Raw genomic sequence first — 12,107 nt, 5'->3', positions numbered from 1 at the left:
GGCCGTCCATTCGCAGGTTTCCCAGGGGCAAGCGAGTCGCTCGGGAGGGAGAACGAGCCGTTTGTGTCGTTATTCGCGCATGTTGGCGGGAAAAACCCGGTCGCCACGGCGCCTCGGTCGCCACGGCGTCGGGGGAGCAGTCTGTCGCCGTCTCCGTCGGCCGTGACGTCTGAGCAAATCGCCGCGTGTCTCCTCTCTCCCTCTCTCCCTCCCTCCCTCCGCTCCACGCCCGTCACGCAGCGGCACCGTCGTCAGGGCGAGTCGCCATGGATCCCGCTCCGCGGCGGGAAGCGGCTCGCGCCGGTTTTATTATTACTATTCTTTTTTTTCTTTGTGGCGGATAATGGCGGAAATGGGTTTCCCCCGGCTCCATTACCTCGTTAGGCCGGGCGGGGGGCTGCAGGTGCGGGCCGGCCCCGCCGAGAGCGGAGGGGCCATTACCGCCGCGGCGGCCAGACGCGGCGTGGGCGGCGCGGCGGAACGGCGCTCCGGGGCGGATCGATACGGCCTAAAAGCCGCCGGCCGCCATTAGAGCCGCCCGGGCGTGGCCGCGACGCTGTCCCCGTCGGGCCCGAGCCTCGTCCAGGCGCTCGCACGCAAATCGCTGTGGCACAGCGCCGCCGGCTTCCTGCAATTCCAGTCGGCTATTCTGTGTTAATTTGTCGTTGGAAAGATTGCATTGTATTTGGCCGCGATACCAAACGCGCCTCTACCCATTTAACTGCGTGTTAACTGTTTCTTTTTGCGTCCCGATTCCGTTTAAAAAAATTTAATTTTATTGTATAAACGTCTTCTTTATTTGTTTAATTCGTTGACTTTTCTAATTGCCCGGACAACATTAAAAGCCAAACAAAATTGAGATGTTTTAAGAAGATCAGTGGGGTTTGGTTGGGTTACAGAGTTCAGTTCAGGGTCGTTTATCTGCGACCAGCACCTGACCAAAATTGATCACACGTCATGCCAGAATAGGATGAGCAGGCCTGATTCATGCGGTCGATAGCGTCACGTCTGGGCGTCTGGACGTCTGAGCGGTCTTGCGCTTGTGGTGGCCGTATTTCTCCAGAAGGAACGCTTGACTCATGCAGCCGATATCGTACATCAGCCCTCCTCTCTGCTCCGTCAGAAGGGGGAGGAAAGCGTTTTCTCCAAGCACCTTAACCGTTTTTTTTTTCCAGTTTTACGGTGTGCGGTGAATTTCTTTGGCGAGAGATTGAGAAGCCGCCATTTTCTCAGCAGCCAAGACGAAACGCTCTTCAGCCGCGTTCGTTCAGCGGAAGGCTGCTCGCTGTCACGGCGACCGCCGCGTCCGGTTTCGACGAAGACCCCCCCCACTCCCCCCCCCCCCCCCCCCCCATAGCGTTTCCGTGCGGCGGAGCTGGGGGGCGGAGCCACAGCGCGCGGCGGGTCAGGAGCGGGAAATCGGCGCACGGAGACGGAAGCGCGTTCCCTCCTCCCTCGTTAGTTCCACTTAGCGCCGGCGGGCCCTAATTAGACGGGACCGGCTCCCGGGCCTGCCGTCTGCCGCCATTACCGCCGTCTGCGCCGCGGCCTGGCTAACGTAATCACGCTAACGAGCCGCTAACGAGCTGCTGCGTCTGCGGCTCTGCTCCTCAACCCTTTGGGCCGCGTCGCAGGACGGAACGAAGACAGCTCAGCTTTTCCCACAGAAGCACCTGCAGTGATTAAAATACCGTGTGATACACAAATCATGCATTTATATAGTGGGTATTAACTTGTGTATTATTTCCACGAGTTTTTACCCTTCCTGTTTTTGTATGGTCGTTCTCTTCCATTGTGAAGCTGTTTGGTTCCTTGTACAGAATATTCTTTGTGTATAAAATGTGTTGTTATTATTGTGTCGTGGTGTTCATGTCCCCCTGGTGTACCTGCTCAGAGTGGGACTGCTACACAAAGCCTGATCAGTTCATCTGCTGATCTGTCGAATCTGCATGCTTGCAGCCAACTGCTCTGATTTAAAAAGCCAGCTGACCAGCGCCGCTCAAATTTAGGGGTGGGGATGGGGATGGGGATGACGTGGGGGGTGGGGGGGCGATGTGGATGGGGGACTGTGTGTGGGATTGTAACCTCTGGCGTTCTGCGAATCCAGCGAGCCTCTCCTGCTCTTTACGCGCTTCAGCGTCTGCGTGGATTCCGGCGGCAGCGTCCGTGCCGACGCGCGCTGTCCTGCGATACAGTCTCCGCCAGCGAACCCCTTACCCTTCCTCCCGCATTAGCGGGTGATTTATACAGAGGAAAGGGGCTTTCTGCCTTTAATGAAATGGCATTTAAACCGGCGCTGCCTTGACCTTTTTTGGTTTGTTTGCCAATTAATATTGCCTGGCGGGTTAATCGCTGCGCTGATTGTCTGTGGCGGGGGAGGTATCACGACCCGGAATGATCGCGGCACTTTCCCCACCCCCCCTACCATCCCCCCCCCCCAGTGAAAAAGTGCCTGCAGGCCATCAAGTTCATCCTGCCCAAGGAGACGGCCGCCAAGGTGCTGATCAAGTGGTACAACATCTACAACGCGCCCGGCGGTCCCAGCGCGCACCTGGAGTGGAGCCTGTTCGTCACCTGCTTCATGACCCTCATGGGCTACAACACCGACCGGCTGGCCTGGACGCGCAACGTGAGTATCGCCACCAGGGGGCGCCACTCGCGGCCCCGCTCCACCGCGGTGGTTAAACTCTAGAGCCGGAGAGCCAAGCAGGTCGAACCGCAAGTGAAAGAACAGAAGCAGATTTAGCACTTGGGGACGAGGCGTGCGAGCGAGTAAACCAATCAGGGGGCTTAAATGGATCTGAAACACCGTCAGTAACCTGTTTGCCTCCAAGACTGGAGTCGGACACCCCCGCTTCACGCTGACCGCCTGGCGAAATTACCGTGATCCCACATCACTTCCGCGCCCATGGTGACGGACAGCACGCTGGTGTAATGCACTCAGTCAACCTATGTGCTATATACCAGGGCAGTAATCTTAACCTTTTCGTCCCCTGGCCACAGTGGCTGTTTCATCCCAAAATTCACCGGCCAATTTCACCGTTTTTCTAGAGAACTAGACATTTAGAATAGAGAAGGACCTTCAGGTGACGGGTGGTTACATGCCAAAGCGACGGGTAGAGTAGACTGACTTACCGGCCACAGATAAAATTCACCAGCATTTGGCTGGTGGCCGCTCTGCCGCAGTGTTGCGTTGCCAGCGCCCTTCGACATTCGGTTTTGGGATACCGTCCCTGGTCCTGTCGGGCCGTCGAGTCCTCCGGTTTCCCAGCAGCCTCTGTGACTCGGCGCTTGATTGGTTAATTAAAGCGGATGAATACCTCGCCTCGCGTGCGTTCTTCGGTCGGCGTCAGTCGCTGATTTTAAGGCGGAGGCGAGCTCTCCAGGCCCCCGGACGGCCCCCACCTCTGCTCTGTGGGGGCAGCGTGAGTGCGTGGAGCACGCGGTGCTGGAGAGATACTCAAACCAAGGTCACAAGGTCACATGACTCTAAACGCACGCATAGGCTTTAGTAATTACCCGAAGTATAGGGGGGGGGGGTGGGGGTGGGAATGGGGAAGGAAGGTGACGGTGGGGGGGGCTGCCTTTTTTGACCCGCTCTTTTTTTTAAATTCGTCCGCAGCTTGACGTTGAAGTGCCTCTCTCCCCCGTGATTGCGCCGAAGAAGGCCCGGCCCTCGGAGACGGGGTCGGACGATGTAAGCGTTCTCGCCGCCGCGCTGAGGAAGGCCGACCGATGCGTGCCGTCCGCAGACGTCAGCGCCTCGATCGCCCTCGCCGTTTGGAAAGCGGCTGCCCTGCGGCTCTTTTTGACCGCTTCTGCTCGATCGTTAGTCGGGAAAGCCCCAGAGACGGCGTCCCCACTTTCCCACCTTTTATATTCTGAGCCCCAGCAGTTCCCGGTTCGCCTCCCGGACTGGCTGAATTGAGCTGAAATGGAGTTCACTGCCAGCTCAGCCTCCTGCAGACACTGCATCGAGAATTCAATCTAGAAACTGTAGGATTACAATTGGAGTTGTTGACTCTCCTGTTTCATTCTGTGTGTCTGTGTCTGTCTGTGTGTGTGTGTGTGTGCTCTATGTGTGTGTGTGTTTGTGCGTGGTATGTGCGTATGTGTGTGTGTGGTGCACGTGCATCTGTGTGTGTGTGGAATGTGTGTGTTTGTGTGTATGTGTGTGTGGTACGTGTGTGTGTGCGTGGTATGTGCGTGTTTGTGTGTATGTGTGTGTGGTATGTACGTGTGTGTGTGTGTGGTATGTGCGTGTTTGTGTATATGTGTGTGTGGTATGTCTGTGTGTGTGTGCGTGGTACATACCTGTGTGTGTGTGGTATGCGTGTTTGTGTGTGTGTGTGTGTGGTACGTGCGTGTGTGTGTGGTACGTGCATGTGTGTGTGGTACATGTGTGTGTGTGTGGTAGTCGTGTTTATGTGTGTTTGTGGTACGTGCGTGTGTGTGTGTGGTACGTGTGTGTGTGTGTGGTACATACCTGTGTGTGTGTGTGGTATGTGCGTGTTTGTGTGTATATGTGTGTGGTACGTGTGTGTGTGTGTGTGTGGTACATGCCCGTGTGTGCAGGACTGGGAGTACCAGCGCTGCTCAGACTACCACTGGCAGGTGGAGTCTCTGCCCCTGAGCAGAGCTCTGCGGCTGGAGCCTGTGGAGGCCCCGCCCTGTGCTGACGATGGCCCCGCCCCCCTGCGGCTGGACCCCTCGGCCCCCCTGTTCCCCCACATCCCCGCCGTCTTCTTCGTGCTGCACCTGCTCTACGAGGAGCTCAAGCTGGACAACCTGATGATTAGGGGCACCCGCTCACTGGTGGTGCTGCTGCAGCAGCTGGCCAGGTATGTGGGTACTGGGGTGGGACTACACCTGGCCAGGTGCGCAGGTTATTTGCATCTTTTTTTCCATCTGGTTTGAGATGTGTGTGCATATACACAATGATTTTATAAATAAACTGAAAGCTGGGGCTCTGTGCGCATTGCAGATAAAGCACGGGCCTCTTGACCCTGTGAGTCGGGGAATTTAGTTCTGTTTCAACCCAGAATTTAGACTCCGTTCCAGAATCCTCACCAAACGCCATGCCCATTTGTCAAGCCATGAAATGAATTTCTCTTCATTTCAGAAATTGACAGAATTAAACTGGTATTTGCCCTGCTGTCCTTGCGCCAGGGCCATTGGCAGGAAGTGGGCAGAGGGGATCCTGGGGAGAGCTTTTTAAACAGGCCGCTGTGTAACCGCTCAATTGGGTTATGGCCCCCGGCTCAGCTGCCGTTGTCATTGGCGGTAATTCTGTCAAATCGTTTTTCTTTTTTTTTTTTTTTTTTTGGAGCTCGTACAAGTTTGTCGTTTATTTGCTATACGGTTCCTCTATATGCCCTTCCCTGAGCTAGTTCTTTCCATTTTACACACCTCAGACTTTTTTTCAACCTTCTAAGTCAGTGTTCTAGAACTGTTACTTTCAGTTACCAGCAGTGATTGTGACATCAGCATTAGAATGTTAAGAACATTCTAATTGCCTATTTGTGATCTCACACCTTAAAGGTGGAATAAAGCTTTATGACTGCTTTATCGTTCATGTCATACCCAGGAAGACAGCTGCTAAGGAGAGAATGACATCACATGACACCAAAACGGGTGGAGCTAACGCGTGCTACCGGTAACTCACTGATGTGAACGAATCCTTTCGTCTCGTTGTGAAGAACTGAACTTTTTGATTGATTCAAAGTTCAGCTGCATCACTGATTGACAGGGAATGTCAGCTCCACCCAGTTTCGGTGTCACTATGTCATTCTCCCATCACTAAAGACAGCCGTTTGCCGAAGGATCTGTTCTTCAGATAAACCTTCTTCACGTGCATCAAGATACAGGCCTGGAGTCATTCGACGTCTGCCCAAAAAAAGTGTATGTACAGTTTGGTGAGAATTTGATCATTGGAACTTTCTGTACCGTGTCCTCGAAGAACAAGAACAAAAACAAAACCAAACAAACCGACTCTCTTTTTAATTGCGAATCAAAAGATAAAGACAATGCAGTTGATTGGAGGCAGGCCACGCAGTTCAACCACGCTTTTCCTATTCCCACCCCGAGCGCGCACAATATAAAAAAGAATGTCAAGTTGAGTTGAGGCGGCAAAATTAGAGGTGCTTCAGCCCGGCTTACTCACCGCCGGTCACGCGGGCGGCGGTGTTGCCGGGGATTCGGTCCGTCTCCCTGGAGACGCCCGGCGCCGCTCGAAAAAACTTTGAGCGACGAATCAAAGCCGCGCGCGGCTGAACGGGCGCGTGGAGGAGCAGCCACTTGCCGTCTTTTGTTCTCCGGACGAGCTTTTTTTCCCCCATCGTGCTCTTGAGTGCGTGGGCCGCGCTTTTATTTTAAGGTTAGTTTCTGATTTTCCGGTATTAGAAGTATTGATCGCATTCAGATTAGAGTCGTCATTAGGGTGCGGGGGCTGGGCTGTTAATCTATAAACCTGTTGGGTCATCATGACTTTCTCATTCTGTGGATGGGTATTTTTTTCTTCTTCTTCTTTTTAATAGGGACCTGCAGCTAGAAGACTATATCGATCTGTACTGGCGAGACTATCCCTCATTCATCAAAACCTTCAAGGAGGCCTGCGTCATCGACCAGGGTAAGCACTGGGTCAATGGCTGGGTCTCCCCTGTCAGAACTCTGGCGTGATGGGCCAGGGTAAGCGCTGGGTCAATGGCTGGGTCTCCCCTGTCAGAGCTCTGACGTGCCCAGCGTGATGGACCAGGGTAAGCACTGGGTCAATGGCTGGGTCTCCCCTGTCAGAACTCTGGCGTGATGGGCCAGGGTAAGCGCTGGGTCAATGGCTGGGTCTCCCCTGTCAGAGCTCTGACGTGCCCAGCGTGATGGACCAGGGTAAGCACTGGGTCAATGGCTGGGTCTCCCCTGTCAGAACTCTGACGTGCCCAGCGTGATGGGCCAGGGTAAGCGCTGGGTCAATGGCTGGGTCTCCCCTGTCAGAACTCTGGCGTGATGGGCCAGGGTAAGCGCTGGGTCAATGGCTGGGTCTCCCCTGTCAGAACTCTGGCGTGATGGGCCAGGGTAAGCGCTGGGTCAATGGCTGGGTCTCCCCTGTCAGAGCTCTGACGTGCCCAGCGTGATGGGCCAGGGTAAGCGCTGGGTCGATGGCTGGGTCTCCCTGTCAGAACTCTGCGTGATGGGCCAGGGTAAGCGCTGGTCAATGGCTGGGTCTCCCTGTCAGAGCTCTGGGGTGATGGGCCAGGGTAAGCGCTGGGTCAATGGCTGGGTCTCCCTGTCAGAACTCTGGCGTGATGGGCCAGGGTAAGCCTGGGTCAATGGCTGGGTCTCCCCTGTCAGAACTCTAGGCGTGATGGGCCAGGGTAAGCGACTGGGTCATGGCTGGGTCTCCCTGTCAGAGCTCTGACGTGCCCAGCGTGATGGACCAGGGTAAGCGCTGGGTCGATGGCTGGGTCTCCCCTGTCAGAGCTCTGCGTGCACGATGGACCAGGGTAAGCGCTGGGTCGATGGCTGGGTCTCCCCTGTCAGAACTCTGACGTGCCCAGCCTGATGGGCCAGGGTAAGCGCTGGGTCATGGCTGGGTCTCCCCTGTCAGAACTCTGGCGTGATGGCCAGGGTAAGCACTGGGTCAATGGCTGGGTCTCCCCTGTCAGAACTCTGGCGTGATGGACCAGGGTAAGCGCTGGGTCAATGGCTGGGTCTCCCCTGTCAGAACTCTGGCGTGATGGACCAGGGTAAGCGCTGGGTCAATGGCTGGGTCTCCCCTGTCAGAGCTCTGACGTGCCCAGTGTGATGGACCAGGGTAAGCGCTGGGTCAATGGCTGGGTCTCCCCTGTCAGAACTCTGGCGTGATGGACCAGGGTAAGCGCTGGGTCAGTGGCTGGGTCTCCCCTGTCAGAGCTCTGACGTGCCCAGCGTGATGGACCAGGGTAAGCGCTGGGTCAATGGCTGGGTCTCCCCTGTCAGAACTCTGGCGTGATGGACCAGGGTAAGCGCTGGGTCAATGGCTGGGTCTCCCCTGTCAGAACTCTGGCGTGATGGACCAGGGTAAGCGCTGGGTCAATGGCCGGCTCTCTGCTGTCCGAGCCCTAAAATAGTAGGTGGATAACAATTTATTTCTCCCTGTGTCTGAAATGCGCCCCATCAGTTGGGTCTAAAATGGGGTTAATGGCAGGGTGAGTGACAGGCGTGTGCTTTGCCCCTCCCCATGCCATGCTCACATAGAGCAGAGAAGTCTGTCGTCATGGCGAGGAGATAATTGATGTGTGTTTGTGTTTGCTCCTCCCTCTATAGCTCAGGCGAAGCAGACATGTCTGTTGCCATAGTGAGAGGATGATTGACAGGCTTTCTGTGTTTAACTCCTCTCCTCACGGGTCAGTTGAAGGAGATATGTTCGTTGCCGTAGTGAGGCGATGATTGACAGGCGTGTTTTTGTTCCTCCCCCTGCAGCTCAGATGGAGCAGATGAACCGGCCCGCCTTCCTGTCGGCCGAGCCTCCCAGCATCTTCAGGTGGTTCAGCAGCTGCCTGCGGGGGAAAGAGGTCTCTCCATTTCCCTACCTGCCCGGAATCTGCAAGAGGACCAAACTACTGGTGCTGGTGGGTGCCAAAATTCAACATTGCATCAGCTCGCCATTTTCTTCTGAAAACCAGTTTTCTTTTTGCTGTCTAACTGCAGTCAGGTCTTAAGCCACAGTCTCTAGGCGAGGTCCCCCTCTTAACTGTAATCACAGCAGCTACCTTTTATGGAAAAACTACATGGCAGGATGTGTAAACATGTTATCAGTATGAAAAATTATTTTGCTGTCATTTTAAAGTTCTAGGCTTAAGCCGATTCCTGTTGAACACTATTGACTTTCAGCTGGTTGTGCTGAATGCACAGAGCTACCTGCCGTGGACAGTAATGTTTCACATGCTTTCTGTACAGGCTGTACTGCACTACAGCAGTGCACATACCTGGAAATCAGCATATTTATCCCTGTATCTATTGCTCTGTTTATTCAATGATGAAGAGTTGAGTGCAAACTTACCGGCTGTTTTTAGTGTGCGCCATTGCACAGCAGTAGGGGGCGACAAATCAAAGCTTGTGTGCCAATATGCATGAGACAGTCCATTAAAATATACTCCTGTTTAGCAGGCCTGACGCTTTGAACACACTCCAACACTCCAGAGGGAAGATAAGTGCGTTTTCGAAAGTATAGGACTGTGACATACCGCTACTACACCACCGCCACCACTACTGCTACCGTTGTTACTGTATTACTACTACTACCACCGTTGCTACTACCACTGCTGCTACACTACTACTACTTCTGTGACTGTCTGCTTTAAAGGTATCAAGTGACTACCGTCATATAACAGTCATGTTAATGAACACCTGTAGTATATTCCCAAGTCTTTGATTTGCATAGAATGTAAATTTTATTGAGGTGACCGTATAAATGTTTTTCGGACGTTCAGTAGTATTGTAGTGAAGGATGCTAACAGCATCGTGAACGCAGTTATTTCACTCGTCGGACGGCTGCTATAAAGGTCAGCATGCATCCTGTTCATCTTGTACTAATTGGAGACAATACCAAACTTAAACAAATACCAAATTTAAAAAGGCGTATAAAAAAGTAATAGATTTGTTCTCCCCTTTGTCCATACCAAAATTGCGACAACGCAGTGCGCAGGTCACATGACAAGCGTTTATGAAGCAGACGGGTAGCGCAGGCCGGGCGGGGAGCCGCGGAGCCGTTGCCCGGGTAACCGCTGTGCGCTATTTTCCGCCACAGCTGGAGTGGATGCGCGGTAAACGAAAGACCCCGCCCAGAGCCAGAGGGGGCGCTGTAAACGAAGAAACATGGCTTTACAGCACAGCACAAACGCTAACTTCAGCCAGACTTCTGCTTTCATGGAACAAGCAGACAAACACAGACAACAACTTTTATAAGAAAAATGCAACAAATATTACTTGCATTAGAAAATATTTTGGCTTAGTAATTCAATAGGGCATGGGTGTGTAGAGCTGCTGAGTCTCTGTGTAGCTCTGCTTGCATGAGTAAGCAAGTGACCACTGTTCAATTTGCACCACTTTCATATCACGGCATACAAAGAAAGCAATTTCACAAGCACTTAACGTACATGTAATTTATGGGCTGGAAAAAACGTGGTTGCTGCCGGAGCAGTGCCACATAAAAAAGCAGAGCGTGAGGTTATGATTAACTCATAATCGATAGCAAATTCAGAAAGTCGTGTAGTTGTTAAACAGAAAAGGATTCGGACTCGACCCCTGTCTTCTGAGGATGTGCGGTGCTCGTTAGTGTTTGTCATTCTGTGTTCCTGCCGCGTTGTAAATTAAAAAGGCCTCTCTCCACCGCTGTTAGCAATCAAGACCCTGGCAACACAAGAGGCCAGTCAATTATGAGTGTGCTGCTGTGCTGGGGTGTGCCTTTCTCTTACCTACCCCCCCCCCCTCTCGCCCCCCCCCCTCACAGAGCTTCGCCCTTTACATCGTCGGCAACGACAACGCCGTGTCCAGCGACGAGTCCAAGTACCTGTCCAAGGTCACCGCGGGTAGGTGCCCCTCCCCACTGGCCTAACTCCATCAAGAAGCACAGCCCCCCCCTGGGCCCGAGGCATTTACAGGCCCCTCCAGAGGCCTTGAGACCCCGCCCCCCGGAGGAGGAATGACATCTTTGTCTCCCGTTTGAGCCAAACAGCCCGTAAAGAGGGGGGCTCTTACCTTTTCATCATCTCTATTGTGCTTGTCTGCAATTATCTGAAAATGTTTCTTTGTGTGCATAATCTATATGAACATCAATGTTAAAACAAAAAGAAAACGCGCGCAATGTGTACACATGCAAATTTTTAATTTTTAATTCTGTAAAAACAGTGTCCAAAGGCCATTCTTCTTGCACCTCATCTCCTTTCTCAGGAGGACCGAGTCAGTGGCGCGCTGAGCAGCCTGTCCTGTTTTGCATTGATCTTTATGCTGTTTAGAAAGGAGATGTGTTGTTGTGTCACAGTTCTGTGCTTCACTAAGCCTTTTTGCTGCAGGACCATTATCATCTCGAGAGTGGAATGATTAAGCCTTTCCACCTTTAAAAGCGTGGGATCGCCTCTGCGATGCGCTGCTCATAACATGAACTCTGGAGCGACAGCACGCTCTTATTTTTTTCCCCTCCCTGACCTCTTTGACCTATTTTGCACTTCCTGTGATGGAAAAATGACCTGGTCTTCACGTGCGCCTGTTTTCCCCACCGCAGGCCAGAAGAAAAACCTGAATGAGCTGTCTTTCAGGAGGTATGCGTGACAGGACGATGCTGCGGGCGCACGCACGCTAACGTGCTAGCACACACATGCACGCTAAAACGCTAGCACGCATGCACGCTAACATGCTAGCACGCACACACGCACAGGCACACACTCTTTAAATGAAAAAAAAGGCAGTGCTTGTGATTATACATTTGTGTTGCTATAAATGCCTTCATGCTACTTTGCATTCAGATTCAGTTAAAAAAATAACAGTATCCCCTGCAGTAGTTATTTCTACATATGTGTGTCATATTGCTAAGCAATAATATGCTAAGGTTGTATTCTCTGTAAATGGAATGTGTTTGGGAATGTGTGTTTATTTTGAACATCTAACTTTAGCAAGGACCGGGCTTATTATGGCTACATGCAGGATTGCTGTGATGTTGTGTTGTGTTAATGTATTAAAGGGGATAGCAGTGGTGTAGCGTTGTGTTAATGTATTAAAGGGGATGGCAGTGGTGTAGTGTTGTGTTAATGTATTAAAGGGGATAGCAGTGGTGTAGCGTTGTGTTAATGTATTAAAGGGGATGGCAGTGGTGTAGTGTTGTGTTAATGTATTAAAGGGGATAGCAGTGGTGTAGCGTTGTGTTAATGTATTAAAGGGGATGGCAGTGGTGTAGTGTTGTGTTAATGTATTAAAGGGGATAGCAGTGGTGTAGTGTTGTGTTAATGTATTAAAGCGGATAGCAGTGGTGTAGCGTTGTGTTAATGTATTAAAGGGGATGGCAGTGGTGTAGTGTTGTGTTAATGTATTAAAGGGGATGGCAGTGGTGTAGCGTTGTGTTAATGTATTAAACAGGGATT

General features: G+C 52.4%; 1 protein-coding gene across 1 annotated transcript in view; it reads left to right on the top strand.

Annotated features, from left to right (window-relative positions):
- Positions 1 to 12,107, top strand: part of anapc1 (anaphase promoting complex subunit 1) — a 55,391-nt gene that overhangs the window by 10,710 nt on the left and 32,574 nt on the right. Inside the window, exons 16-22 of the mRNA XM_064316964.1 lie at positions 2,442 to 2,629; positions 3,623 to 3,697; positions 4,576 to 4,841; positions 6,537 to 6,628; positions 8,455 to 8,603; positions 10,484 to 10,562; positions 11,255 to 11,291. Of these exons, the coding sequence (XP_064173034.1) occupies positions 2,442 to 2,629; positions 3,623 to 3,697; positions 4,576 to 4,841; positions 6,537 to 6,628; positions 8,455 to 8,603; positions 10,484 to 10,562; positions 11,255 to 11,291 (886 nt within the window). The remainder of the gene's footprint in view (positions 1 to 2,441; positions 2,630 to 3,622; positions 3,698 to 4,575; positions 4,842 to 6,536; positions 6,629 to 8,454; positions 8,604 to 10,483; positions 10,563 to 11,254; positions 11,292 to 12,107) is intronic.

Source organism: Anguilla rostrata, chromosome 18 (assembly GCF_018555375.3).
Source record: "Anguilla rostrata isolate EN2019 chromosome 18, ASM1855537v3, whole genome shotgun sequence".
NCBI classification, from domain to species: Eukaryota; Metazoa; Chordata; class Actinopteri; order Anguilliformes; family Anguillidae; genus Anguilla; species Anguilla rostrata.
This window is presented reverse-complemented; position numbering and strand designations above follow the sequence as displayed.